The sequence below is a fragment of the Calypte anna genome, chromosome 25 (genome assembly GCF_003957555.1).
Source record: "Calypte anna isolate BGI_N300 chromosome 25, bCalAnn1_v1.p, whole genome shotgun sequence".
NCBI lineage: Eukaryota > Metazoa > Chordata > Aves > Apodiformes > Trochilidae > Calypte > Calypte anna.
Genome location: NC_044270.1, coordinates 1,204,333 through 1,231,474, shown reverse-complemented (window position 1 = coordinate 1,231,474; position 27,142 = coordinate 1,204,333). Strand labels below are relative to the sequence as shown.

At 56.1% G+C, this 27,142-nt stretch overlaps 3 protein-coding genes across 3 annotated transcripts; 2 read left to right on the top strand and 1 right to left on the bottom strand.

Moving 5' to 3' along the window:
* Positions 1-1,940: 1,940 nt before the first annotated feature.
* LOC115599679 lies at positions 1,941-4,969 on the top strand. Its single transcript, XM_030465275.1, has 7 exons — positions 1,941-2,018; positions 2,334-2,459; positions 2,588-2,812; positions 2,947-3,023; positions 4,009-4,047; positions 4,152-4,213; positions 4,524-4,969. The coding sequence occupies exons 2-7, from the start codon at positions 2,335-2,337 to the stop codon at positions 4,644-4,646; spliced, it is 651 nt and encodes a 216-aa protein (XP_030321135.1). The 5' UTR covers positions 1,941-2,018; position 2,334; the 3' UTR covers positions 4,647-4,969.
* Positions 4,970-8,537: 3,568 nt separating this feature from the next.
* On the top strand, positions 8,538-11,956 carry LOC115599680. Its single transcript, XM_030465276.1, has 7 exons — positions 8,538-8,621; positions 9,985-10,167; positions 10,332-10,433; positions 11,176-11,214; positions 11,325-11,356; positions 11,478-11,552; positions 11,659-11,956. The coding sequence occupies exons 1-7, from the start codon at positions 8,561-8,563 to the stop codon at positions 11,767-11,769; spliced, it is 603 nt and encodes a 200-aa protein (XP_030321136.1). The 5' UTR covers positions 8,538-8,560; the 3' UTR covers positions 11,770-11,956.
* A 3,540-nt stretch (positions 11,957-15,496) lies between these two features.
* On the bottom strand, positions 15,497-26,006 carry VANGL2 (VANGL planar cell polarity protein 2). Its single transcript, XM_030465274.1, has 8 exons — positions 25,845-26,006; positions 24,287-24,554; positions 24,078-24,198; positions 20,975-21,582; positions 18,979-19,115; positions 18,593-18,728; positions 17,329-17,560; positions 15,497-15,995 (listed from the first exon to the last, which is right to left on the bottom strand). The coding sequence occupies exons 2-8, from the start codon at positions 24,355-24,357 to the stop codon at positions 15,735-15,737; spliced, it is 1,566 nt and encodes a 521-aa protein (XP_030321134.1). The 5' UTR covers positions 24,358-24,554; positions 25,845-26,006; the 3' UTR covers positions 15,497-15,734.
* Positions 26,007-27,142: the final 1,136 nt, after the last annotated feature.

The window sequence follows — 27,142 nt, the reverse complement described above, 5'->3', positions numbered from 1 at the left end:
GACTTTTTTTTTTTTTTTCCTTATTTTTGAACTTGGGCAGCACTTTTGCTCCTTCAGTCGGCTGCTAAATCGAGAGAAATAAAAATAAATAATTAAAAAAAAGCAGAAAGAACCACACTTTGCCCCAACACACACACAGGCTATTGAAACTCTGAAATTTCTCCTCCTGGGTCTGCCAGACCCCTCCTAAGCCCCCAGCATCTCCTGGTGCTGTGAACCAGGAGCTTGAGGCCTCCTGAGATGCTGCAAGTTGGGAAGCAGGAGATGATCCGGGCTCGGGGGGAATTCAAGGGAAGGAAGGTGACATCTTGCCTTGGGCTCTCTGCTCGTTTGATGTCTTTCTAGAGGAGGTTTTGGAGGAGGAGGAGGAGGAGGAGGGGAGGAGGAGGAGGAGGAGGAGGAGGAGGAGGAGGAGGAGGAGGAGGAGGAGGAGGAGGAGGAGGAGGAGGAGGAGGAGGAGGAGGAGGGAGGAGGAGGAGGAGGAGGAGGAGGGAGGAGGAGGAGGAGGAGGAGGAGGAGGAGGAGGAGGGAGGAGGAGGAGGAAGAGCAGGAGAAGGAGGAGGAGGTGGAGGAGGAGGAGGAGGAGAAGGATGAGCTCTCCCAGCCCTGCCCCACGCTGGGGATGCTGCTCATGGAGCCATCCCAGCGGGATGCTCATCCTAGGCTGGGAATTCCAGCAGCCTGACTTCCCAGGCAGGAGGGAGGACACAAAACACATCCCAACCTTCCCTGCTCCTCAAACCCCCCCCAAAACCAGCAACCAGGGCAGGGCCAACCCCACGGGGCTGTCAGACAGGGGGATGTGCTCAGGAGCCTCTGCCTGTGGCCTCCCCCTCTTATTTTGTCAGAGAGGGTCGGAAATTATTCAGGGCCTTAAGCCCAGCTTGCTTTGAAGTGCCCAGGAGAACCCTCTAGGAGACACTGGAATAAAAACATGAGCCCTATCAGAGCTCTGTTTCTCTCTGTCTGGTATTTTGGGGGAAAATGGGAGGGTTTTGGGCTTTTTTTTTTTTTTTGCAGCTGCACAGGGTGTGACAGCCTCGCTTTTGGGTTGCTGGGATTCCTGATGATAAATGAAAAATCCCTGTCTTTATTCAAGAGATTCAGCCCTGAAGCACCAAATCTGTCCTTAGGACTCCAGTCTCAAGAAGAGGAGATGGGAGGGAGAAATTCTTTGGGGTGAGGGTGCTGAGCCCCAGGTCACCCCCAGAAGCTGTGGCTGCCCCATCCCTGGGAATGTTGGAGGTTGGATGGGGCTTGGAGCCCCCTGGGCTGTGGGAGGGGTCCCTGCCCATGGCAGGGGGGGCACTGGGTGGTCTTCAAGGTCCCTTCCAACCCAACCCATTCCAAGGTCTGCAGGCAAAGGGGCTTTGAACTCCTCATTGAGTTCAGGCAAAAGGAGGAACAAGTTTCCAGCTGCAAGAGGGGAGATGGGAGGGAGAAATTCTTTGGGGTGAGGGTGCTGAGCCCCAGGTTGTCCAAGGAGCATCTCCCAGTGCCTGAAGGGATCCAGGAAAGCTGGGGAGGGACTTGGGACAAGGGCCTGGAGGGATGGGATGAGGGGGAAGGGTTTGCAGCTGCAAGAGGGGAGATGGAGAGGAGATCTTGGGGAGGGAGGGAGGGAGGGAGAAATTCTTTGGGGTGAGGGTGCTGAGCCCCAGGTCACCCCCAGAAGCTGTGGCTGCCCCATCCCTGGGAATGTTGGAGGTTGGATGGGGCTTGGAGCCCCCTGGGCTGTGGGAGGGGTCCCTGCCCATAGCAAGGGGGGCACTGGGTGGTCTTCAAGGGTCCCTTCCAACCCAACCCATTCCATGGTTCCAAGATTCCATGATCCTGTGACTGTGTTTCAATGGCAACTCCTTTGAGCTGGGAGGAAGGTGTTGGTGGGGCAGAAAGGGGAAGGAAGGCATTGCAAGGAGGGGAAGTGGCAGTGGAGGGCCCAGGGGGGTAGAGGAGGATGGGGACAAGAGGCATGGTGACAGCGTGGCTCTGCATTGTTCTTCTCCAGGCTGGAGATGGTGAGTGGGGCAGGTGGTGGGGTCTGGGCCCCCAGATCTGTGGGGCTGGAGGGGGAAGAAGAAGGAGGAGGAGGGGGTGGTTTGAAGGTAGCAAGGCCACAGTGCCTTCCAGGGGAACCTCTGTGGTGGGGATGTCCTCCTGGGCATTTCCATGGGCTCAAGGCTCAGGCCAGGAGCTCTCTTGGTTGCCGTGGTTCTGACTCAGGGGTAGGAGGGGGAAATTTGGGTCTCCTGGGCTCCTGGGCTATGCCCCAAACCCTTGGCTGAGGGAGTGTGCACTGAAAGGTAACCTGGTGTCGTGGTCTGTCCAAACAGCATGGCCAAGGGGGAAAGATGGGGATCACACAGAGCCTGGAATATCCCCCCACCTCCAGGTGTTGAATCGACGTCTGGACCCCCCAGCAGGAGCAGCATTTGGAGGCCACCTGAGGCCACAGCAATGTGGGTTAAGCCATTTCTTGCTCCTACTTTGCCTTTCCCTCAGCTGGGGTGACCTTCAGCTCCATTCCTGAGCATCCTCAGGGCTGCTGGGGAGGAATTAACCTGAATTCACCACCCCTGCTTCACAGCTGGCCCTCATTCCTACCCGGGGTTCATAGTTACGGTCTTCAAAGAAAGCAAGAACACCCCAAAACCCAAAGCCCCTACACATACAGTGACAAAGTTCCTGAGAGGCACCACCAGAGCTACCAAGGACAAGCTGCTGACAACCCCAAAGGCCACCACGCGTCCTCCTCAGCCTTGGGACCCCATGAGAACAAGAGAAAAAGAAAGAGCCTGGGGGAAGAACACCTGTGAGTCCAACTGAGGCAGGGAGGATGGGGATGCACCACCAGCCTGGGGGAGACCTCCCGACTTCCAGTGGTTGGCACCCCCCCAGCACACCCCCATCTCTTTCTGTAGATACCTCATTGGATGTTCACTTCAGGTACTGGGCTCCTGCCCTTTTTGTGGCCATTGCTCTGCTCGTGCTCCTCATCAACTACCGCTGGAGCAAGGGGGAAGGTGAGGTCCATCCCCCACCATCAGCATCTCCCCCCTTTGCTCCACCACATGCTGGGGTAGCAGGGAAGGATGGCAGCCACCTGGCAGCCCACATCCTCCAAGAGGTGTTGGAAGAAGTCAAGGACCTGGGAGGGTTGGGCAACAGCAGCTGAATATGAGGCAGAACGTGCTGAGGTGGCCGAGGTGGCCACCAGCATCCTGGTGTGACCAGCAAAACCAGAACAGGGATCATCCCACCATGCTGGGTACTGGTGAGGCTGAACCTCAAGTCCTGGGGTCAGTTTTGGGTCAGAAAAGAGACATTGAGATGAAGTGTGTCCAGAGAAGGGAATGGAGCTGGGAAAGGGGCTGGAGAACAAGGAGAAAGGGCTGGAGAACAATGAGGAGGGTCTGGAGAGTAAGGAGGAGGTCTGGAGAACATGAAGAAGGGTTTGGAGAACATGGAGAAGGGTCTGAGAAGCAAGGAGGAGGCTGCAGATCACAGGGAAGGGGCTGGAGAACATGGAGAAGGTTTGGAGAGCAAGAAGGGTCTGAGGAAGTTGTGAGGAGCATCTGAGGGCCCTGGGGGTGCTGATCCTGGAGCAGAGGAGGCTGAGGGGAGACCTTGTGGCTCTCTGCAACCCCCTGAGAGGAGGTTGGAGCCAGGGGGGGTCGGGCTCTGCTCCCAAGGAACAAGGGATGGGACAAGAGGAACTTTTGGCACAACTCAAGTTGTGCCAGGGGAGGTTTAGGTTGGAGCTGGGGAAGAATTTCTCCCTGGAAAGGGTTGTCAGGGCCTGGCCCAGGTCCCCATCATCCCTGGGGGGGTTTCAGAGCCCTGGAGATGTGGGGATGAGGGACATGGGGTGGTGGGAACTGGGCAGGGATGGAGGAAGGGTTGGGCTGGATGATCTGAAAGGGCTTTTCCAGCCAGAACCATTCTGTGCTTCTCTGAGGGTTCTCCCTTACCCAGAAGTTTTTAACTCCTGCCTGTCCCTGCCCACAGAGACCGAGGATGAAGCCACCTCTGCCAGTCACACTTCAGGTGAGACAGGGTCAGCCCCAACCCCCCCAGCCTCTAGGACACCTTCGACCACCCCCCCCACACTCTCCGTGCCCTGATTCACACCCCAGCTCGTGTCATTGCAGATTTGGGAGCCCCGGGCCACATCCCAGCCCAAGCTCCCACCCTGAGGATCATTGCTCCTGAGGTGAGTCCCACTTGATGAGGGATCCCCAGCTCACGTTGTTGGGTGAGCCCCTGCCTCAGTTTCCCCACCCCAGTGGGTGATCAGGATGCTCAGTGCAGCTGCTGCCTTTTTCATGGGAGGAAGAAGGCGTCAGAGATACCCTCAGAGCCCCAAAACCACCCCCAGCAAGCTGGACCCCAACTCACCCCATTTTTTTCACCCCATTGCCAGGACAGTGGAGGGGGAGGGGGCTACCAGTGAGGTCCAGCCCATCCAGGTCTCCAGGGTGGGTTTTTAGCCTCTCCTGAAACCCCTTTTTCCTTCTCCACAGCCTCGTTCCTCCCCAGATGATGCTGACTCCTGTTCCTCTGATGATCTGGAGTGCTACCACACACCCCCAGGAAGCAGGAGGCCATCCTGGTGGTGGAACAGTTCTGGGGCCAAGCTAGGATGACAGCCACCAGCACCACCTACCACCTCCAACCTTCCTAGAGATGCTCCAGAGTAGCACCAGATCCTGGTGGGAACGTGGAGCTCGGGGGGAGGACGAGGGGGACACAAAGATCTGGGCAGGGGATGAAGATCTGGGTGGGGGACAAGGACCCCAGGGGGTGACATGTCCCATCGAGGTGCTGGGAGCTCAAGGTGCCTGAGCTGAGCCAATAAATTAGGATTTCACCCTAGAATCCCTGGACTTTCAGTGCAGGGAGAAGGGGGAAGGGGGGGTTCCTTCCCATTGGGTCCTGAGGTCCAGAAGTGTTCCTGAATGTTAACCAACCAACCTTGGGCCCCCCTACCCCTCATTTGCCTGTCCCATAGGATTTCCCCCATCAATTCTTTCAAGAGGGGAAAGCAGGGTTCTGATTCAGCTTGGAATCCTCTTCCTACCTTACAAGCTCTTGACTCCAGCATCTTGTGGTCACTGCACCCAAAGTTGCCCTCAACCATCACTGGTCCTTCTGGCTGGTTAGGAGAAGATCCAGCAATGCTCCACTTCCAGGTGGCTCCTCCACCAATTCCACCAAGAAATTCTCATCAATCCACTGGAGGAACCTCCTGGACTGGGACTGGCTGAGGAATCCTTCCAGCAAATACCTGGGGAGTTAAAAATCTTCCATGAGAACCAGAGACTGGAGAAGGCTTTGCCAACCTCCTCATTCTGAGGGGCTGTAAGAGACACCCACCCCAGTGTCCCCCCACATTAGGCTCCCCCTTCATTCTCACCCCCAAACTCTCAACTTGCTCCTCATATACTCCTGACCAGAACTCAATACACCCCAGTTCCTCTCTTGTGTAAAGAGCAACTCCCCCACCTCTCCTTGCTGCCCCAGCTTTCCTAAAAAAGGACAGAACCAGCCGTGACCACCCCCAAGTCCTGTGAGCTCTCCCACCACCTCTCAGAAATCACCATCAAGTCACAGCCACTTGGCCTCCCGTGGACTTCCAGCTCCTCCTGTTTGTTCTCCATGCTCTGTGCATTTGGGTACAGGAATTTCAGCTGGGGGGGCTGAGCCCCCACCCCAGGGCAATGGGATTTCAGACGGGTCCATTGCAACCTTGGCTACACCCCCTTTATCACTGATTCCCACCTCAAGTGGGATGGCAGACACAAGGCCATCCTTGGGAGCCTGGCTTTATCCCCCTCTCCCTCCAAATCTAATTAAAATCTCTCTCAACGAGGGCTGCCAACTCCTAGAAGATCCTTTTTCCATGGGGTGGATGTACCCCATTTTTTCCAGCAGACTCAGTGATGGATAGATTGATCCATGATCAAACCACCCTGCCACTGACACCATCCCTAAGCCATGAATGAACTTCTTGGATCTTCCTGCTAGTTCCTTCATCCCTAACTGTCATTAAAGGGATGGAGAAGACCCCAACTTGCATCCCTGATCCCTAAACTTCTTGTCCCATGGCCCTGAAATCTCTTGTGACTGCTTTGGTGGTTCTTGATAACACTTTATCACTTCCCATCTGGAAGACCAAAAGCGGGGAGGAATCAGAAGGCCTCACCAGGTTTGGAACTTTATTCATGGTGTCCCCTGGGGAGGCAGCAGAATTCCCTATGAAGTGGGTCCAGTCTGCATATTTGATCTCCTGCACCCCACAAGACCCACATCAAAGATCCTTCTTTTTCTCTGCTTTCTGGGATGCATCAGGATCATTGGTGTAGGGTCAGTTTGGGCCTCTGTGGGATATTCCCTCCCCCAGGGCCCCATTCCTGTTCTGCAACACCACTGGGGGGGGGGGGGGGAAGTTCCTGGGGTCAGCCCGGGACCCCTTCCCATTGTCCTTACTCCTGGAAGTTATCTTGGGATGAGTGAGGAGCTTTCTGGGACAACTGGGGATGCTGAGGTGGTAAGGACACCTGGGGTCGACTCTTAAGATTTGCCTCCTGGGTCATTTTAGTGGTGAGAAGGTTCCTTCAACCACTCCTCTGACTCCATCTCACCCTCCCTGAGCCTCCTCAATCCGCTCACCTCTTCCCTGAGCTCCAGCACTTCCTCTGGATCATCAGATCCTCAAACCTGCCCACACAGGACACAGCCACGACCACTCCTGTCCCCACTGCCACGGAAAAGCTGGGACAGTCTTGGGGGGTCCCCATTCTTTATTCCAGAGGCACCTTCTGAGCACTCACATCCATCTGGGGGGGGCACAGCCTTCCTCCGAGCAGCCACCATCATTCCTGGAATAAAATACAGTTCCTCAGAGCCTTGCCCATGGAAATTGCCCAGACACCTCCCTGCTTGACCATCCGGACACCTCCCTGCTTGCCCACCCCGACAGCCCCCTGGTTGCCCACCCGGACACCCCCGGACTGGGGTCCCCTCTTCCCGGCCGCCGCTCCGGGATGGCTGATCCGGAGCACTCCCGGTTTTTTCCCTCGGTTTTGGGTCTGGATCCTGACTGTCCCGAGCTACGATCTGTACAGCTCGACCCAGAAGCCCCTGGGTTTACCTCGGGTTTTTCGCTGGCACCGCCTCAGCTGGGCACGGAACCAACATTGGACCTTAACGAGGAGAGAAGGAGGAGCTCAGCTGCGCTGAGGGAATAGACCTTAAATCCCGACATTTTAATGGAGAGGAGGGATTTGGGCGGGGTGAGGAGGGGGGTGAGGTTGTAGAGGGGGAAATCGTGGGAATAATTCTCCAGGATCCAGACGGCCGCTCGCTGGATGCTGCAGGGAGACACGGGGGGGAGGTGGGGAGCACCTTGCTGGGACCAGGGACACGGGAAGGGAGGGAGGGGAGGGCAGAAAGACATCACGGGGGGGTCTGAACACGGGGGTGTGTGTGTGTGTGCACACATCAATGCCCACGCATGAGGAGAAGCTTCACCAGGATCCAGCACCGGGTGCTGACAGCCCAGAAACCAACCAGGTCCTGGGCTGCATCCCCAGCAGTGGGAGCAGCACCAAGGAGGGGATTGTCCCCTCTGGTCCCCCCTGGGGACACCCCCTGGAGTAAAGCTGGGTCCAGCTCTGGGGTCCCCATCAGCAGAAGGACACGGAGCTGCTGGAGCCATTCCAGAGGAGGTCCTGGAGCTGCTGGGAGGGCTGGAGCAGCTCTGGAGCCAGGGGGAGAGAGTTGGGGGTGTTGAGGCTGGAGAAGGAGAAGGAGAAGGAGAAGGAGAAGGAGAAGGAGAAGGAGAAGGAGAAGGAGAAGGAGAAGGAGAAGGAGAAGGAGAAGGAGAAGGAGAAGGAGAAGGAGAAGGAGAAGGAGAAGGAGAAAAGAGAGGAGAAGAGAAGGAGAAGAGAAGAGAAGAGAAGAGAAGAGAGAAGAGAGAAGAGAGAAGAGAGAAGAGAGAAGAGAGAAGAGAGAAGAGAGAAGAGAGAAGAGAGAAGAGAGAAGAGAGAAGAGAGAAGGGAGAAGAGAAAAGGTTCTGGGGAGACCTCAGAGCATCTCCCAGTGCCTGAAGGGATCCAGGAAAGCTGGGGAGGGACTTGGGACAAGGGCCTGGAGGGATGGGATGAGGGGGAAGGGTTTCCAGCTGCAAGAGGGGAGATGGAGAGGAGATCTTGGGGAGGGAGGGAGGGAGAAATTCTTTGGGGTGAGGGTGCTGAGCCCCAGGTCACCCCCAGAAGCTGTGGCTGCCCCATCCCTGGGAATGTTGGAGGTTGGATGGGGCTTGGAGCCCCCTGAGCTGTGGGAGGGGTCCCTGCCCATGGCAGGGGGGGCACTGGGTGGTCTTCAAGGTCCCTTCCAACCCAACCCATTCCATGGTTCCAAGATTCCATGATCCTGTGACTGTGTTTCAATGGCAACTCCTTTGAGCTGGGAGGAAGGTGTTGGTGGGGCAGAAAGGGGAAGGAAGGCATTGCAAGGAGGGGAAGTGGCAGTGGAGGGCCCAGGGGGGTAGAGGAGGATGGGGACCAGAGGCATGGTGACAGCGTGGCTCTGCATTGTTCTTCTCCAGGCTGGAGATGGTGAGTGGGGCAGGTGGTGGGGTCTGGGCCCCCAAATCTGTGGAGCTGGAGGAGGAGGAGGGGGTGATTTGAAGGTAGCAAGGCCACAGTGCCTTCCAGGGGAAGCTTTGTGGTGGGGATGTCCTCCTGGGCATTTCCATGGGCTCAAGGCTCAGGCCAGGAGCTCTCTTGGTTGCTGTGGTTCTGACTCAGGGGTAGGAGGGGGAAATTTGGGTCTCCCAGCACCGAGTTGTGCCCCAAACCCTTGCCCTGATCTCCCCCGATCCTGCCCAGCCCTTTATATGGGGTGTTTGCTGCCCACTCATCCCCTGTCCCAGCTGGAAGTCTGGGGATTCCCCTTTCTCCTCCCACAGGGCACCCATCCCCACTGCCATCACCTCTGGGTGCCCAACCTCACCCTCAGGGCTGGGTCACTGTGTGGCCACACACATCCCCCAGCTGGCCACACACATCCCCCAGCTGGCCATGGGCTGAGTCTCCTTGGAGGCCCTCATGGCACCTTCTTCCTTGGCAGGGATTTGGAGTGAAAGGTAACCTGGAGACCTGGACTTTGTCCAAACAGCATGGTCAACAGGGCAAGGTGGGGATTATTATCCCCCCTGAAATACCCCCATCCAAGTTTTGGGTCCAGTTCTGGAGCTCCCAGCACCAGAAGGACACAGAAACTCTTGGAGCTGGTCCAGAGGAGGCCCTGGAGATGCTGGGATTGCTGGAGCAGCTCTGGAGCCAGGGGGAGAGAGTTGGGGGTGTTCAGGCTGGAGAAGAGAAGGTTCTGTGAAACCTTGGAGCACCTTCCAGTGCCTGAAGGGATCCAGGAGAGCTGGGGAGGGACTTGGGACAAGGGCCTGGAGGGATGGGATGAAGGTTGATGGTTTTAAGTTGGAAAAGGAGAAATGTAGGTTGGATATTAGGGAGAAATTCTTTGGGGTGAGGGTGCTGAGCCCCAGGTCACCCCCAGAAGCTGTGGCTGCCCCATCCCTGGGAATGTTGGAGTTTGGATGGGGCTTGGAGCCCCCTGGGCTGTGGGAGGGGTCCCTGCCCATGGCAGGGGGGGCACTGGATGTTCTCCAAGGTCCCTTCCAACCCAACCCATGCCATGATCCTATGATTCTCTGAACTCAGCAGGATATGGGACCTGCTCCAGCACCCACTGCTCCACTGGCATCCACCAGCCCCCCCAGTGATAACCCAGCAGCCCCATGCCCTTGTTTCAAGTCACCTGAGGCTGCACAGATGTGGGTTAAGCCATTTCTTGCTCCTACTTTGGCTTTCCCTCAGCCTGGGTGACCTTCAGCTCCATTCCTGAGCATCCTCGGGGCTGTTTGGGAGGGATTAACCTGAATTCACCACCCCTGCTTCCCAGGTTTTGTCTTTGAGGACTACGAGCCTGCCTATCATCTCATAACCCATAATTATGAAGCAGTGGAGTCCATGGGAGACCAACGCACAACTAAGAAGCTGCTGACACCACCAAAGGCCACCTCAAGTTCTCCTTGGACTGGGAACTCCATGACAACAAGAGGAGGAGCTGGGGGGAACAGCACTGGTGAGTCCTACTGAGAAAGGAATGATGGGGATGATGGGGATGCTCCACCAGCCTGGAGGGTCCTGCATCATCCACCCCCCCCCCCAGAGACCTTCCACACACCTTCCCCGGGTGCTTGGCACCCCCCCCCCCAACCCCCAGCACACCCCCATCTCTTTCTGTAGATACCTCATTGGATGTTCACTTCAGGTACTGGGCTCCTGCCCTTTTTGTGACCATTGCTCTGCTCATGCTCCTCATCAGCTACCACAGGACCAAGGGGAAAGGTGAGGTCCATCCCCCACCATCAGCATCTCCCCCCTTTGCTCCACCACATGATGGGGTAGCAGCCTCAAGTTGTGCCAGGGGAGGTTTAGGTTGGAGCTGGGGAAGAATTTCTCCCTGGCAAGGGTTGTCAGGGCCTGGCCCAGGCTGCCCAGGGCAGGGCTGGAGTCCCCATCATCCCTGGAGGGGTTTCAGAGCCCTGGAGATGTGGGGATGAAGGACATGGGGTGGTGGGGACTGGGCAGGGATGGGGGAAGGGTTGGACCTGATGATCTGAAAGGGCTTTTCCAACCAGAACCAGCTCGCTCCAGAAAGGTCAGCACAGGGAGGAAGAGAAGAAGACAATACTCACCCTCTGGCTCCTGAGCTGAGCCCTTGATCAGCATCCTTTAGGGTCAAGGATGTGGGGCCAAGGGTGGAGGTCCCTCCTTTGTTTCTGGGGCTGGTCCTGGGTGTTGGGCGTGGGGCAGAGGACACTGGGAGCTCTGGTGCACTTGGCATCTCTTCTTCTCACCCCCTGTCACCCCCCCAGGGCAGGGCTGGAGTCCCCATTATCCCTGGAGGGGTTTCAGAGCCCTGGAGATGTGGGGATGAGGGACATGGGGTGGTGGGGACTGGGCAGGGATGGGGGAAGGGTTGGGCTGGATGATCTGAAAGGGCTTTTCCAGCCAGAACCATCCTGTGCTTCTCTGAGGGTTCTCCCTTACCCAGAGGTTTTTAACTCCTGCCTGTCCCTGCCCACAGAGACCGAGGATGAAGCCACCTCTGCCAGTCACACTTCAGGTGAGGCAGGGTCAGCCCCAACCCCCCCAGCCTTGGGCCACCCTTTCAACCATTCCCACCCACCCCCCCCCCTCCCTCCTTGCTGTGATTCACACCTCAGCTCATTGCAGAATCGGGAGCCCTGAGGATCCCCATTCCTGAGGTGAGCCCCACTTGATGGGGGATCCCCAGTGCATGGCATTGGGTGAGCCCCTGCCTCAGTTTCCCCCCTCCCTATCAGTGGGTGATGAGCCTGCTCAGTGCATCCCCTGCCTTTCTTCCAGGAGGAGTCGGAGATACCCTCAGACTCCAAGAGCCCCAAAATCCCCCCCAGCGATCTGGACCCCAACTCACCTCAGGTATTTCACCCGGATGCCTGGGTAGGGGGGGGGGTCCCCAGGGAGGGTTTGTAACCCCCCCCCCCACAACACCCACTTTTTTTCCTCGACTTTTTTCCCTCCCCAGCCTGATGGGGACTCCAGTTCCTCCGATCCTGAGTGCTACGAGACAGCCCCAGTAAGCAGGAGGGCATCCTGGTGGTGGAACAGTCCTGAGGCCAAGCTAGGGTCCACCTAGCCACCTCCATCCACCTCCATCCTTCCTAGAGATGCTCCAGCAAAGCCCCAGATCCTGGTGGGAATGGGGGACCTGGGAGTGGGGGGGGACAACAGGGACCTTGGTTGGGGATGAGGACCCCATCCCTGTTATGTCCCAAGAGGCTTGGGGGGCTCGGGGTGCCTGGGCTGAGCCAATAAAGCAGGAATTCACCCCAGAATCCCTGGAGTTTCACTGCTGGGGGTGTGGGGGATCCCCCAGACACCCCCCCCCACCCCCCCGAGTTACTTTTCCCCGTGTCGGGGACCGCAGGGATCGGGATGTCGGGACGGGGTTAATTGCGCTGCTCCCTTAATTACGGAGGGGGAGGAACCCACTCGGGGCTCAAATAACGTCCTGCCCCCTCCCTCCCCCCCCCGTGACCCTCCGGGGGCCACCAGCTTCTCAGCAAAGCCCCCCAGCCCTTTCCTTCCCCTCCTCCCCCCCCCCAATCCCCATCTCCCTCTGGACTGTCGTGCCTCAGTTTCCCTTCACTCTGCTTCCACCCCCCCCGCAGCAAACGAGCCCCGGCAAGGCAGAGGGGTGGGGTGGGGGTGGGTGGGGTTGGGTGGGGGGCAGGGTGGGTGGGTGGGAGGCAGGGTGGGGGTGTCAAAGCCAAAGGAAACGCTGACGCTGGGTCCTAGCGAATCAGCGCTGCTGTTGCTCCAGAGCCTTCCCCCCCCCTCCCCAAACCAGGGTGTTGGGGGCTCCGGGAGGTTTTGGGGAGGGGTCCTGGGGGGTGCAGATGCAGACACATCCCCAGCTATGGCAGGGAGGGGACCGCAGGCACCAGTTCCCCAGTGCTCCCCCCCCCCCCCCCAAACCTTGCTCCCCCAGTAAAGGGGTTGGGATTTTACCACCCCACTGGGGGTTTTCGGGGGGCTCTGTAAGGATGGGGGGTTTGGGAGAGCAGCCCCTGCTGCCCCCCGTGGATTCCTAACGCCCACAGACCCCAAATTCCTTCAGCCCCCCAAACTCTTGCTCAACCCCCCCCCCCTGCCCAAATTCCAAATCCTTGGCCCCTCAAACCCTTTGTCCTGTAGACCCCAAATCTTTGGTGCCCACAAACCTCAATCCTTGGCCCTACAAAGCCCCAAACTTTGGCCCCACAACCCCCAAACCCTCTGCCTCATTCAGACTCCAAGCTCTTTGTGCCATACATCCCAAATCTTTGCCCCTTCCAACCCTTGGCCTCCCTGATCCCACACCTCGAGCTCCATAAAGCCCAAATCCTTGGCCCCACAGCCCCCAAACCCTTGGTCCCCATCAAATCAAACCCTTGGACTCCTAAACCCCAACCTCTTGGCCCCATAACCTCAAACCCTTGGTCCCTCAGACCCCAAACCCTTGGCTCCCATCAACCCCAGACCTCCACAGACCTCAGAATTTTCACCACATCCACCCCAAACCTTTAGCCCCTCAAACCCCCAACCCTTGGCCCCCATCAACCCCAAACCCTCAGACCCCATATCTTTGGCCCCATCACCTCCCAAGTCCTGGCCCTCTAGATTCCAAACCCTTGGTCCCCATCAAATCAAACCCTTGGAGACTCCTACACCCCAACCTCTTGGCCCCATAACCTCAAACCCTTGGTCCCTCAGACCCCAAACCTTTGGCTCCAGGACTTCCAAGCCCTTCCATCAACCCCAAACCCTCAGACCCCATATCTCCCAAGTCCTGGCCCTCTAGATTCCAAACCCATCAAACTCAAACCCTTGGACTCCTCAACCCCAACTCCTTGGCCTGAGAACCTCCAATCCCTTGGCCCTCATCAACCCCAACTCCTTGACCCCATAAATCCCCAAACTTTGACCCCCAGATCCCCATCCACCCCAATCCCTTATCCTGCATTTAGCATCTTTCCAGGGGTTTCTCTCTCAGTGCCAGCTCCCCCCAGAGCAGGTGTGGGAAGATGAAGGGGAAGAACAAAAGGAAAAAAAAGAAAAAAGTCAAAATGGGTTTATTTTATAAAAAAAAAAAAAAAACCAAACAAAACCCAATAATTGTACAATTTTAGTTCCTCTATGAAAAAAACAAAACAAAAAAACAACCAACAAAACTTCCTAATGCTTTGATTCACTGCAAACTGTAAAAAAAAAAACAAAAAACAAAAAAAACCCACCCAAGCTTTTTATATATTAAAAAACAATTTTACATTTTACAGTTTTCTACACGCATGCACAAGGTCTCAGCTCTGGGGGAATAAAACACAACAAAAACAAAACAAAACAAAACAAAAAAAAAAGACAAAACAAAACCAAAAAAATTAACAAAAAAGGATTTGTTCTTCTTAAACTCGAAGTGGAACCCCCCACCCCCCAGCTCCCCAGTTGACCCACCTGCTTACTCTCAATCAAATCTGGTTTTTGTTGGGTTTTTTGGGGGGTTTTTTCCTGGAAAAACACCCCCAAAATGGGCTCCCCCCTCCCAGGAGGTGATCCTGGGTCCCTTGGTCAGAGGGGAGCAGCAGGGAGGGCTTGGAAAAATCCCTCCCAAAATGGTGATTTCCTGGAAACTGGGAAATCCAGAGCAGTGCTGGTATGGGGGTGACCCCCCCCAGCATCCCTCCAGCATCTTGGGAACCACGGGGGGAGTGGATCAAGGGTTGGACTTGATGATCTCTGAGGTCCCTTCCAACCCAGCCAATTCTATGATTCTATGATCTTGATGGTGCTACTGGTGCTTACTGGAGGAGCCCCCCAGCCCCTCTGGGGTGACACAGGTGCTCCCCAACCCCCACCCTGGTGTTCACCCCCCTTTTTAGTGCTTAGGACAAAATAAACCAAAATCAAATCCAACCAGGATAAAATCTGGCAGCTCCCATGAGCACCAAACCCTGCCCTGCCATAACCCCCCCACCCAGGACCCCCACCCTGAGACCCCCAGCGTGGGGGATCCAGAGGGGGAGGAAGGGGGGGAAAAAAAGGGAGGAAAATAAATCCATGAGGTATTTGTGACCTTACAACCAAGGGAAGGCAAAAGCTTTTTGTGGCCCCCATGGCCAGGCAGCTCCTGCTGGTGAGGCCACCATGGGCCACCTGCCACCACGGGCCACTTGCCACCATGGGCCATGGATTTAGGAGCTGACTGAGCCACAAACCTTCAGCACCCCCACCAGGAACCCCTTGTTTGATGTCCCCTGAGGGTTGGGGGTCCAAGATGTGGAGCTGCTCTGCCTGCCACCCACAGTTCCAAGACCACGGAGATGCTGCTGGCACCAAGGGCACCTCAAGGGCAGGGAAACCACTGGGGAAAAAATCAACCCAAAAGCTTCTGCTCCTCTTCAAAACCAGATTTTTCACTCGGAGCTGAGCAGGGAAAGCATTAGCAGAGGTGAGGAGGAGGTTCCTACACCCAGGAGCATTGGTGGTGTCTACCAGGGGAGGTTTTCATAGCAGCCACAGATTGCAGAGCTTGTTTGCAAAATAGTCCCCCCAAAACCAAACCTCTAGGATTAAGAACTGACCCCAGAGAGGGGGTGGTGGTGGTTTAAGGCCAGAAAGAGGAGAGTTGTCAGGTAGAAAACAGGCGAGCCAAAAGGTCCTTGGGACCTGATGGTGCTTGGAAGATGCTGGTGAAGAAGATGTTGAGTTAGCCCTTGAGTTATGGCACCCCAGACATCACCTCCTTCCTGGCTGAGGATGCTACATGGACCTGGGTTTCAAGGAGGAGGAGGAGGAGGAGGAGGAGGAGGAGGAGGAGGAGGAGGAGGAGGAGGAGGAGGAGGAGGAGGAAGGGTTCAGGCCACCCCACCAGGGGTCAAGCCGAGGCAGAGGGCGAGTGGTCACAGGCAGGTCGTGGAGCCAGGCATGGGTGCTGCACCCACTGCAGTTCTGCCCTCCAGCCATGGCCTCCCTGAGCCCTGGCAAAAATGGGGAGGACGAGAGGGTGGGGGTGTGGAGAGGGTCTCCCCCCCTTCCCCAAACCCCTCTCCCTCCTTTTTCAGCTCACACGGAGGTCTCTGACTGCAGCCTCATGACAAACTTGTGCGACTTGGGGTCCACGAACTCCTCTGAGAGCTTGAAGAAAGGGATCTTCTTGGTGCTCACCACCAGGCTGAAGTCCTGGCGTTTCAGCACAAAGACCACTCCATCTTTCAGCCCGTTGGTCACTGGTTCCTCACTGACCAGGGTCCACTGCTTGGCCAGCCAGCGGTCCTTGTGGTACTGGATGGTGGGTCCAGCTGTCAGGTACCGCTCCAGGAATGCCTTGGAGGAGGGAAAGGACAACTCAACATCATGGAATGGTGTTGGGAAGACATCATGGGAAGAGCTCCTCCAGTGCCACCCCATGTGGCCATGGGCAGGGACACCTCCCACCAGTCCAGGGGGCTCCAAGCCCCATCCAGCCTTCAACATTCCCAGGGATGGGGCAGCCACAGCTTCTGGGGGCACCCAGGGGCTCCCCACCCTCACCCCAAAGAATTTCTCCCTAATATCCAACGTACATTTCTCCTTTTCCAACTTAAAACCATCAACTTTCATCCCATCCCAACCCTCCAGGCCCTTGTCCAATGTCCCTCCCCAGTTGCCACTGAAACACAATCACAGGATCATGGAATCTTAGAACCATGGAATGGGTTGGGTTGGAAGGGACCTTGAAGACCACCCAGTGCCACCCCCTGCCATGGGCAAGGACCCCTCCCACAGCCCAGGGGGCTCCAAGCCCCATCCAACCTCCAACATTCCCAGGGATGGGGCAGCCACAGCTTCTGGGGGTGACCTGGGGCTCAGCACCCTCACCCCAAAGAATTTCTCCTTCACATCTCTTCATCTCCCTTCTTAAGAGTTCAAAGCCATTCCCTCTCTTGTTCCATCCCTCCAGGCCCTTGTCCCACGTCCCTCCCCAGCTTTCCTGGAGCCCCTTCAGGCACTGGAAAATGCTCTAAGGTCTCCCTAGAACCTTCTCTTCTCCAGCCTGAACACCCCCAACTCTCTCCTCCTGGCTCCAGAGCTGCTCCAGCCCTCCCAGTAGCTCCAGGGCCTCCTATGGAATAGCTCCAACAGCTCTGTGTCCTTCTGGTGCAGGGGATCCCAGAGCTGGACCCAGCTTTACCCCAGGGGTTGTCCCCAGAGGGGACCAGAGGGGACAATCCCCTCCTTTGCCCTGCTGCTCACAGTGCTGGGGATGCAGCCCAGGACCTGGTTGGTTTCTGGGCTGTCAGCACACGGTGCTGGATCCTGGTGAAGCTTCTCCTTACTCAAAACCCCCAAGTCCTTCTCTTTGGAGCTGCTTTCAGGTGAAGGTGAACATCACCTTCCTCTGGCTCAGCCAACTTATTTTCTTGAAGCCTCAAGCTGCTCAGCAGGTCCTGCAGGAAAAACATCCCTGTGCAGCTCACTCCCATCACCACGAGGTGCTCCCTTGGGGTTACACCCACTTTTCTGGCTCTGTCCCCCAAGCCCTCATCCTCCTGATGGAACACTCTCATGTGGTAGGTGAAAAACCCACCCAAGTCCTCACTCCCTGGGCTGAGCCCTTGGGCAAGGCTGGAGATCCACCCCACTCAATTTACTGAATCCCCCCCTTCTCTTTGCACACCTTGGGTGTCATATCGTGGGTGATGCAGAACTCGAGGTGCTGCAGGATGCTCTCCATGGTGTGGTAGGGCTGCTGCTTGGTGGTCCGGAGGTATTTCTGCATGGCCCGAGCCATGGAGGCAAAGATGGCCTGAGCTGCTTCCCGAGGGTCCATGATCTCCCTTGGGTTCTTCTGATCCTCCTCCTGCAGCCTCTTGATGTGGGTGAAAGCTTCTTCCACCGCCACCACCAACCTACCAGGAGGAAATCCATGGCTGTGGAGACCCCACCTCCAAGAGATGGCAGGAACCCACCTCCCACCCTAAAACCCTTTCAGGAAAAGATCTTGGCTGGCGCCGCTCAACCCTCGCGCTTGGAGGTGAAACGCCACAACCCCTTTGTCCTGGTTTGGGCCAGGATAAAGGTGATTTTCTGTCTTCTACTTTTGCTTTTAGCTCAGTCTCTTGTAAAGTAGTTGCACTTGATGAAATTAACAGCAGGTTTCTCAGACAGTGTGTGCTTCTAGGACTGATAACATTTGATGTTTAGTTACTGCTAGAGCCTGGTGTGCAGAGCCAAGGACACTGCTCAGCTCTGAGGAAAACTTTTACCCTCCAGAAGGAGTAAAAAGGTCCCACCTGCAGACTCCTTTGGGGAGGAACAGACAAGATAGATGCCAGAATTGACCAAACAGAGGATTCCATCCCATACACGTCACACTCAGTATAAATTTGAGTATCACGAGGGCCAAGCCAGATTTCCAGCTTCCAGCTGCCTGCCCTTCCTGCCTTTCCTGCTTCCCTTCCTTCACCCAGCATCCTGGAAGGATCCCGTCCATTCCTCTGCCTGTGCTCCTGATCCATCCCAGCCCATATCTGTGTGTTCCTGCCTCCAGTTCCCAACTGCTCCTGACCCCAGGATTCCAGCCTGGACTTTCCCAGGGCTGCCCTGCAGCCTCGGTGGGGACGTGAGAGTTATTGGGGGAAAAGGGGGTAGGAACCTGGGATCAATTTTCCTGTATATTTGTATAGATTTAGTAATTTTTCCTATTTATCATTCCTGTTTCATTGAAGTTGTGTAGTTTAGTTTCCAACCCATCAGTCTCTCTCCCTTATTCTCTCTCCTTTCTTTATCAAGGAGGAGAGAGAGATTAACAGAGAGCGTCTGGTACTTGGTTTAATTGCCGGGCCAGTGTTAAACCCTGACACCCTTCCTGCCACCCCAGCTCCTCAGGGACACCGTGGGACACCAGGGGACATCAACCCAGCACCCACCAGCACCCATACCTGGCCCGACGCTTCCGAACCCGGCGCTCGTGCTCAGCCTCCTCATAGTAATACTCGTTGTGGCTGTTGTCGCGCCGGCGTGCGGCTGCCGCGATGACCGCCCGGGACTGTCCCGTGGAGTTGTTGGTGGTGTTCTCTACAGGAGGAAAAAAAAAAAAAATAAGGGGAGGAAGGGGTTTTTTTGGGTAGTGTTGAGTCAGTTGGTTTGGTTTTGGGGGGCGTTGAGTGGACCCAATGCTTCCCCCCCCTCCCCTTTGCCCCACGGTTTGGCTGCTCCCGGTTCTCCGGAGTTGAAGAGGAGGAACCTCCAGAGGAAGCCCTAGGGAATGGGGTAAGAAAAGAGGAGAGAGGAGAAAAGGAGGAAAAGGAGGGAAGGGGGAGCTCACCCTCGCCGAGGGAATAGACCTTAAATCCTGACATTTTCTTGGAGAGGAGGGATTTGGGCAGGTTGAGGAGGGCAGGGTTGTAGACCGGGAAATCGTGGTAATAATTCTCCAGGATCCAGACGGCCGCTCGCTGGATGCTGCAGGGAGACACGGGGGGAGGAGAGGTGGTGAGCACCTTGCTGGGGCCAGGGACACGTGGAAGGAGGGAGGGGGGGACAGAGAGACAGCATGGGGGGGGTGTGAACATGGCTGCATGTGTGTGTGTGCACACATCAATGCCATTACATGTATGTACAAGCACACGCCAGTGCCCGTGCACATGTGTATGTGCACATATCAATGCCCCTGCATGTATGTGCATGATCACACACGAATGCCCACGCATGCATGTCCCTGTGTATGCCCAAATTTCACAGCTGGACTCGATGATCTGGAAGGTCTTCACCAACCTGTCCTGGTTTGGGTCAGGAAAAGGGGATTTTCTGTCTTGTAATTTTGCTTTCAGCTCAGTCTCTTGTCAGGAGCTGCACTTGGGGAAATGAACAGCAAGTTTCTCAGGCAGTGGCTGCTTCTAGGACTGATAACTCCATGTTTATAGTTACTGCTAGAGCCTGGTGTGCAGAGCCAAGGACACTGCTCCTATTCCTCCCAGAAGTCCTGAATGCATAATGAAAGACCAGGCTCTTCCCTCAGTAACCCCCATGACCCTGCAATTTGGCTAGGGGGTTCAATAGGGTCTGTTGCACAAAAAAGTGACTTAACATCATTTTCTGATCCCTTACTCACCACCTCAACGTGAGGAGAAGCTTTTTTCCTGTGAAGGAGAAGCTTTTTCCCAGCTTTTTTCCTGGCCCAGCTTGCCCAGAGAGGTTGTGGAGTCTCCTTCTCTGAAGGCTTCCAAAGCCCAGCTGGATGCATTCCTGCGTGCCCTGCCCTGGGGGATCCTGCTGGGGCATCCCTGGGGCTCCATCATCTCTGGAGGTCCCTTCCAACCCCTGACATTCTATGGTCTTGTGCAGGCACACAGAGCTTTGGCATCCCTTCCACTTGAGGTTTTTTATCACCTCCTATTCCCCCAAAAAGTCCTGAATGGATAATGAAAGAGCAGGCTCTTCCCTCAGGAACCCCCATGACCCTGCAATTTGGCTAGGGGGTTCAATAGGGTCTACTGGACAAAAAAGTGACTTTTCATCATCTTCTGGACCCCTTACTTTGTCTCATGGATCAAGTGCCTCAGAACATAGGCCAGAGGACAGCAGCGTTTTTAAGCTTTGGAAAGACCAAAATATCTCATTTAAAAATAAAAGACAGAGAACCAAGAAGATGAAAGCAAGTTCAGAATTTGTCATTTCTGGTGGCCAAGGACACAGACGAGTGAACAAGAAGACCAAGGAGCAATGACAAGATGAGCAAGTATCTTCAGTGATGATGTCCTGGTTTGGGCCAGGAGAAAGGGGATTTTCTGTCTTCTACTTTTGCTTTCAGCTTAACAGTTGCACTTAGTGAAATGAACAGCAAGTTTCTCAGACAGTGTCTGCTTCTAGGACTGATAACACTCCATGTTTATAGTTACTGCTAGAGCCTGGTGTGCAGAGCTAAGGCCACTGCTCGGTTCTGAGGAACATTTTACCCTTCAAGAGGAATAAAGAGGTCCCACCTGCAGCCTCCTTTGGGGAGGAACAGACAAGATGCATGCCAGAATTGACCCAACAGAGGATTGCATCCCATACACCTCATCCTCAGGATACATCAGACCCAACAGAGGATTCCATCCTATACACCCCATCCTCAGGATTCCATCCCATACACCTCAGGATAAATTGGAGGGCTCACCAGGCAATTAAACCGAGTTAACAGACGGTCCGGCAAACCCCTCCATGTCCTGCTTTGGGCAAATCCCTCTGCACTGGATGGAATCCCACCCCAAACCCACGTGCACGTCCACCCACGCCCACCCAAAACCCAGAGGCAGGGACCCCCCAGGCTCCCCCTTTACCTGAGGTGCCCGACGTTGTAGAAGCGGCTGACGCCGTCGGCCGAGCGCACGGCCTTGAGCGTGAACTGGGGCTGGAGCTGCCGCAGCTCCAGGAGGACCACGGCCAAGTAGTGGACAAAAAGCAAAGCGTCCACCAACGAGACAGCGTATTGCACCACCCCCTGATAATTCCTGTCCCGGGAATCCAGGATCCTCACCCCGTAGAAAAGCCAGTAGGAAACGACGAGGAGGAAGACGAGGACCATGAGCAGAGCGCGGAAGACAAAGACTCGAGGGAAGAAAGCTTTGGGGCGGCGGAAAAAAAGAGCCCAACTTCCCAAGAGGAGGATGAGGAGTTTGAAGGCAACGGAGATGAAGAGCCCTTCGCAAGGGGTCCCGCAAGGCTCCAGCTCCTCCCGCCACAGCACTTGGGGCAGGAGCATGAAGGCGAGGGGGGTGAGGAAGGCAAGAAGTGCCAGTGCCCCGGCCAGCGAGACGCCCAAGTGCCGGGAGCAGTCCAGGTGGGCGCTGTCCTCCATGTCCTTGGTGATGCGGGTAATGTCATCGTGTGAGATGCTGTGCTCCGACGTCCCCGTCACCACCGTGGTGGTTTCCCCCCAGTTGTCATCCTGGGAAAAAGGGCAGATGAGAAGGTTAGTTGAAGGATTGCTCCAGAGTCTCCCCCCCTCCTTCCCCCAGCACCTTTATTCAACCCCATCCACCAAACCTCCAAGCCTGGCACGTTGCCTGGAGCCATCACCCCCATTTCTACAGTGGAATCCTCAGGCTGGGAGGGTCGGGGGGGGCAGCACTTTGGCTGGAGCCCTCTAGGAAAATCCCATCTGCAGCTCCAGTGCTGCCACGTTCCACCTCCCCAGCACTGGCCGGAGCAGCTTTGGAAGTGGGAAGGTCCCCAGGCCAATCCCCTCATTAGCAGGGCCAGAAGGAACATGCCCAACACACCCTCCCTGCCGTGCAGGAGCTGCTGCCTCCAGGAGGACAAATTCACCAGTGAGCTGGCAGATGGGAGGCTTGGACAGCTTCCCCAAAAAACCCCTCCCTTCCAGCTGGAGGGGGTGGGGAAACAACCCCTCCCCAATCCAACCCTTCCCAGATGAAACCTTGACTGCAGAGGAGGGAGAAGATGCTGGAAAACACCACCCTGGGCTGTCTGTCTGTCTGTCATCTGTCTGTCCTCTCCCAGGCTTCAAGGTTCTGGTTCACAGCACTTTGGCATCCCCACCACTTAGGGTGTCATCATCTCCTATTTCCACCCCCACCTCCCAAATTTCGGCAGGAAAGCCTGGAATTCTCTTCCAAACAGCAAACTAAAACCCCAGCCTGGGTTTTTCCGGAGGGATGTGGAGCAGAGGAAGGGCCAGAAGGATCAGTCCATATCCCAGCCCATTCCCAGGTAAATCCACCTTGCTCCAGCTGGACTGGGCAGGCTCAACTACCACCATCACCAACTCTCCTGGTGGGGGAAGAACAGAGCTGGAGCTGCCTATGTGGGAGATGATGAAAGGTAGGGATGGGGTTGGCACCCAATGGGGGGGATACCCAGGGACCCCCATGGGACCAGGCAGTCAGTGATGGGATGGAGCTGAGGATACTCTTCCCTGACCCAGGGATCCTGCCAGGAGGATCCAGGGGTTATCACAACCTTCATAAGGCTGAGCCAAGTCAAGCCAAAAGCTGGATCTGATCCAGCTCCAATCTGGGGAGATTCCATTTGAACACAAGAGGAAATGTTTTCACTCTGAGGACAGTCAGACACTGGGATGGTCTCCCAGGGGAAGGGGTAGATTCCCCCACTCTGGAAAGTTTGAATTCTCAGCTCAGTGCTGAGACATCTCACATCACCAGTGGGGTTGGACCAGATGATCCTTGAGGTCCCTTCCCACCCAACATACTCTGATTCTACAGCTCATTCTATGACCCCTCAGGAGTGGATCCCTTAGGGAGTGGATCCCTAGGGAGTTTTCCACCCTGGGCAGCCCATACCCACTCTGGTTGTTTCCCCAGGTGCCACCACAGCAGGTCCCTTTCATTTGCTACCCCCTTGCACCCTTGCTGCTGGCACCAGCCCGACCAGCTCAACCACTCCACTGGGGAGCACCAGGAATGCCAGGAGCCCCCACGCCTGGTGGGGATCCCACCCTCAGCAACATCCCCACGGCAAGATCATAGAATCATAGAATTGGCTGGGTTGGAAGGGACCTCAGAGATCATCAAGTCCAACCCTTGATCCACTCCCCCCGTGGTTCCCAGCCCACTCAGTGCCACATCCAGGCTCTTTGGAAAGATCTCCAGACACGGAGAATCCACTCCTTCCCTGGGCAGCCCATTCCAATGCCTGATCACCCTCTCCAGAAAGAAATTCTTTCTCATCTCCAACCTAAACCTCCCCTGGCACAACTTGAGACCCTTTGTGCCCTCTTGTCTTGCTGAGAGTTGCCTGGGAAAAGAGCCCAAACCCCCCTGGCTCCAACCTCCTTTCAGGGAGTTGGAGAGAGTGATGAGGTCTCCCCTGAGCCTCCTCTTCTCCAGCCTCAACACCCCCAGCTCCCTCAGACCTTCCTCACAGTATCTGTCCTAGAGTCCCTTCATCGGCCTCGTTTCTCCTCTCTGGACCTGCTCCAGCACCTCAATCTCCTTCCTGAGCTGAGGATCCCAGAACTGGACCCAGGACTCAAGGTGCAGAAGGACAGAGGTGATTGGTTATCATCATCCTCTCGTGAGCATCATTGTCCTCTGAAGGACAGAGATGCTTGGCAATCCTCAAGCCTATTCCATGGAAAAGCCATCCCTGTGCTGTGCTGCTCCTCTGTGTCCAGGGAAAGCTGTTGGGAGCCAGGGAGGGGCTGAGAATCCCTTCCCTGGACCTGCTGGCCACACCATTCCTGAGCCAGGATGCCACTGGGATTCTTGGTCACCTGGGTCCCTTTCTGCCACTCTGTGCCCAGCCTGGAGCTCCCCATGGGGTTGTTGTGTTGAACCTCATCCCCTTGGGATCATCCCAACTCTCCAGTCTGTCCAGGTCCCTCTGCAGAGCCCTCCTGCCTTCCAGCTGATCCACACTCTCTCCCATCTGCAAAGATGCCAACCTTGGTGCCCAACTCACCCTATCATCCCCCCGGGTTGACTCATTGTCCAACAAGGGCTCTCCTGGTGCTTGGATGGTCACGGATTTGTCTCCACGGCTCCCATCTCGGCTTTTGGAGCGGTGTCGGTCCCGCCGGTCCCTGGGAAGGCAAAAAAAAAAGAGGAGCAGGGTGGGTGCCGTGGGGTGGCAGAGTCTGTTGGGGCCAGGGGCACCCAGCACCCCCTCACCTGTGCTTGCGGGAGCTGCGGGAATGCCCGGATTTGTAGGAATATCCCGAGTATTGGGACTCATTGTCCATGGTGTCGGAGAGCCGGGGCTTGTGCCGCTCCACCCTGAGGATTTTGGGTCTCCTCGGCCCCGGGACAGCAGCCAGGGCCTCCTTCAGAGGGGGCTTCTTCAGGCCCAGGGGCACCTTCAAGAAGTCGACTGTCACCTTGAGGGACTCTATTTTGATCACCTGGTTGGGCTCGTTTCAGGAGAAAAGGGCTCACCCTCCTGCAGAGAAAAAGAGATGGCTCAGCAGCCTCCTGGGGATCCCTTCACCACCACCCATCCCACCCCTCCTGCACCACCAAGCTCCAGCCTGGGTGGTAAATGATGATGGGACAATTTCTTTGAATTTCAGAGATGGGGCAGAGGTGGCCACCTTCCTTCCTTCCTTCCTTCCATCCCCTTAATTAACACCACCTCACCATCAGCTCCAGTTTGGGGTGATTTACACTTCAATTAATATCCCAATCCTTCTTTTAACTTGCCAAGAAGAGTGCCTAGGGTGGGGGCCAAAACAAAACAAAACAAAACAAAAAAAAAGAAAAGAAAAAAGGAATGAATAATCGGGCACAGGCAACGTTTCAGGCCCATCTGGCAGCACAGGGCTCTGCCTGGACACGTTTCCCAGTGCTGAGATCTCACACCCAGGAGATGGGAAAAGGAGCCCCAGTTTTTCCAGAAGCTTTGAGCCAGGGAGGCCTTGGAGGAACTGGGGACATCCCAGGCTGCTGGGAGCCACCAAGGAGGGACTTGGCCCTGTCTAGGGCCACACTGGCAGCATCACCAGGCTTACAGAGTCACAGCATCCTGAACCCATCCCAGAGACCCATTATTGTCCTTTTCAGGCATGAACGTGCACACACGTGTATAAAAGTGCACACACATGCTGATGGTGCCACATCTGATGGTGTCACAGGGGTCCTGCCAAATCCTCCTGTGCTGGGGGGCTGTGGGCATCTCCCAGAGTCCCAACCCCCCCCTTCCCAGCCATCACTGCCAGCCTGGGGGGGTCCCACTGGCTGTGTTTGGGGGTTACCAGGGAAATGCCCTTGCAACCCACTAAAACCCAAATGGCTTCTGGCCTCTTCTCCAAAGCTTCAAGGAAGGGGGGGAGATGGGGTCAAAGAGGCAAAAAAATAAAAAAAGGGGGGACAGCTGGGGGGGGGGAAGTGATCCTTTTGTCACAGATGCTGGATGCTCACACATTTATCACTATGGAAACAAAAGCCCCCCACCCACCCACTCCACGCTGGTTGTCTAGGAGATGGCAACAGGGCCTGGAGCTCGTCCCAGCATCCCCAGCGAGTGATGGGGGAAGGGGCTGGGAGAGAAAGGACCCCCCTGTGCCCCCCAACTCCTTTTTCTCCTGCCAGCCCTCCCCTCTTCTAGGCTTTGTTTGCAGGCAGGGATCAAGTTTCTGCCAGTAACAATGGTGCTGCCTCCATTCAAGGACTTGCTTGGCCCCAGTCTGGACCAGTAACACCATTAAGGCTGTCGATACTGGGACTGACTCACCAGTGGGGTGGCGTGGGATGTCGGGGTGAGGCGGCTGCTGGTGGGTGCTGACCCCCGTCCCGGTGATCACCGAGGCACCTGGGGCATCCTGAGCCTCTGGAGGCATTGGAGGGGGCTGGGCAGGGGGGGGCTCTCACCAGATGGGTGCCCACGCCGGGGGTCTGGGGTAGAGCTGGGGGAAGCAAGGGAGAAGGAAAAAAGGAGGTGAGTGGTTGGGGAACCCATGGGTGCTTCCTGGGGGGAGCAGGTGGCACCAGGGGGGAGGAGGTGGCAGCCACGACTTTTGGGTGTGTGGCACCAGCAGCCAAAGTCACTGAGTCAGAGAATTTTCAGGGTTGGAAGGGACATTTAAGATCACCCAGGTCCAGTCCTGGATGACACCTCCCACCAGCCCAGGTTGCTCAGAGCCCCGTCCAGCCTGACCTTAAAAACTTCCAGGGATGGATGAGGCTTCCACCACCTCTCTGGGCAACCTGTGCCAGGGTCTCACCACCCTCCTGGTGAAGAACTTCTTCCTAACATCTCATCTAAACACATCCATACATAAATACACTCTTTGAACCCATTCCCCTGCTCTTGTCCTACAGGGTCACCCACCCCTGTTCCCTCTGGGGACATCCACCCCTGGAGAGCTCCTGCTGTCACCTCCCCGCCACCAATGAGCAAGGGATGGAGGTCAGGTGGGGTTGGATGTCCCCACAGATGCCACCACAGCCACAAGCCTGTCCTGTATGTGCCCTGTTCCCTGGCATGGCAGGATGTGACCATCCTCAAGGTATCCAGAGCCATCCTGGGCTCTGGTCCCACCTTGTCCCAGATGGAGCCAGGCACCCCTGAAGAGGCAAAGCTGATTTATCAGCAAAAAAAAAAATCAAACTGGGCTTTTCCAACACATCTCAGGGACTGAAGGCACCAACCCCTGGATTTAACTCTCCTTGGGTCACCATCATCCTGTGGCCAGCAGCCACACTTCAAGCCTGTCCCCAGGGAAGGTGGCATGGAACCATCCAGCTCCTGAAGGCAAAAACCAGAGCCGGGAGATGAAGGTTGATTTGTTTGGAGGGAGAACAAGGGATGCATATCCAAGGGGAACAAGAGAGCAAACAGGAAACCATGGGAACAGCCAGAGAGGGCTGAGGTGAGCCCATCCCTTCAGTCACAAACTGGTGAGGGGACCCAGAGGCTTCAAGGTCCTTTCCCAGGGCAGAGCAGCAGCACGGGATGGTTTTCTCCAGCATGATCCATGGATGGACATCTCCAGAGGAGGGAGCAGTTCCAGGTGAGCAGGCTCCTCCGTC

Bases quoted from the DNA above. Each gene is read 5' to 3' on its own strand.
- LOC115599679 (XM_030465275.1), top strand. From the start codon at position 2,335: ATGGCCAAGGGGGAAAGATGGGGATCACACAGAGCCTGGAATATCCCC. The intron at 2,460-2,587 runs GTGGGTTAAGCC...CCTGCTTCACAG, and splicing joins CCACCTGAGGCCACAGCAAT to CTGGCCCTCATTCCTACCCG. The intron at 3,024-4,008 runs GTGAGGTCCATC...CCCTGCCCACAG, and splicing joins CCGCTGGAGCAAGGGGGAAG to AGACCGAGGATGAAGCCACC.
- LOC115599680 (XM_030465276.1), top strand. From the start codon at position 8,561: ATGGGGACCAGAGGCATGGTGACAGCGTGGCTCTGCATTGTTCTTCTC. The intron at 10,434-11,175 runs GTGAGGTCCATC...CCCTGCCCACAG, and splicing joins CCACAGGACCAAGGGGAAAG to AGACCGAGGATGAAGCCACC. The intron at 11,357-11,477 runs GTGAGCCCCACT...CCTTTCTTCCAG, and splicing joins TGAGGATCCCCATTCCTGAG to GAGGAGTCGGAGATACCCTC.
- VANGL2 (XM_030465274.1), bottom strand. From the start codon at position 24,357: ATGGACAATGAGTCCCAATACTCGGGATATTCCTACAAATCCGGGCAT. The intron at 18,729-18,978 runs GTGAGCTCCCCC...TTCCTCCTGTAG, and splicing joins GGTCTATTCCCTCGGCGAGG to AGAACACCACCAACAACTCC. The intron at 15,996-17,328 runs GTGTGCAAAGAG...CCCTCCTCCAAG, and splicing joins CCCACGATATGACACCCAAG to GCATTCCTGGAGCGGTACCT.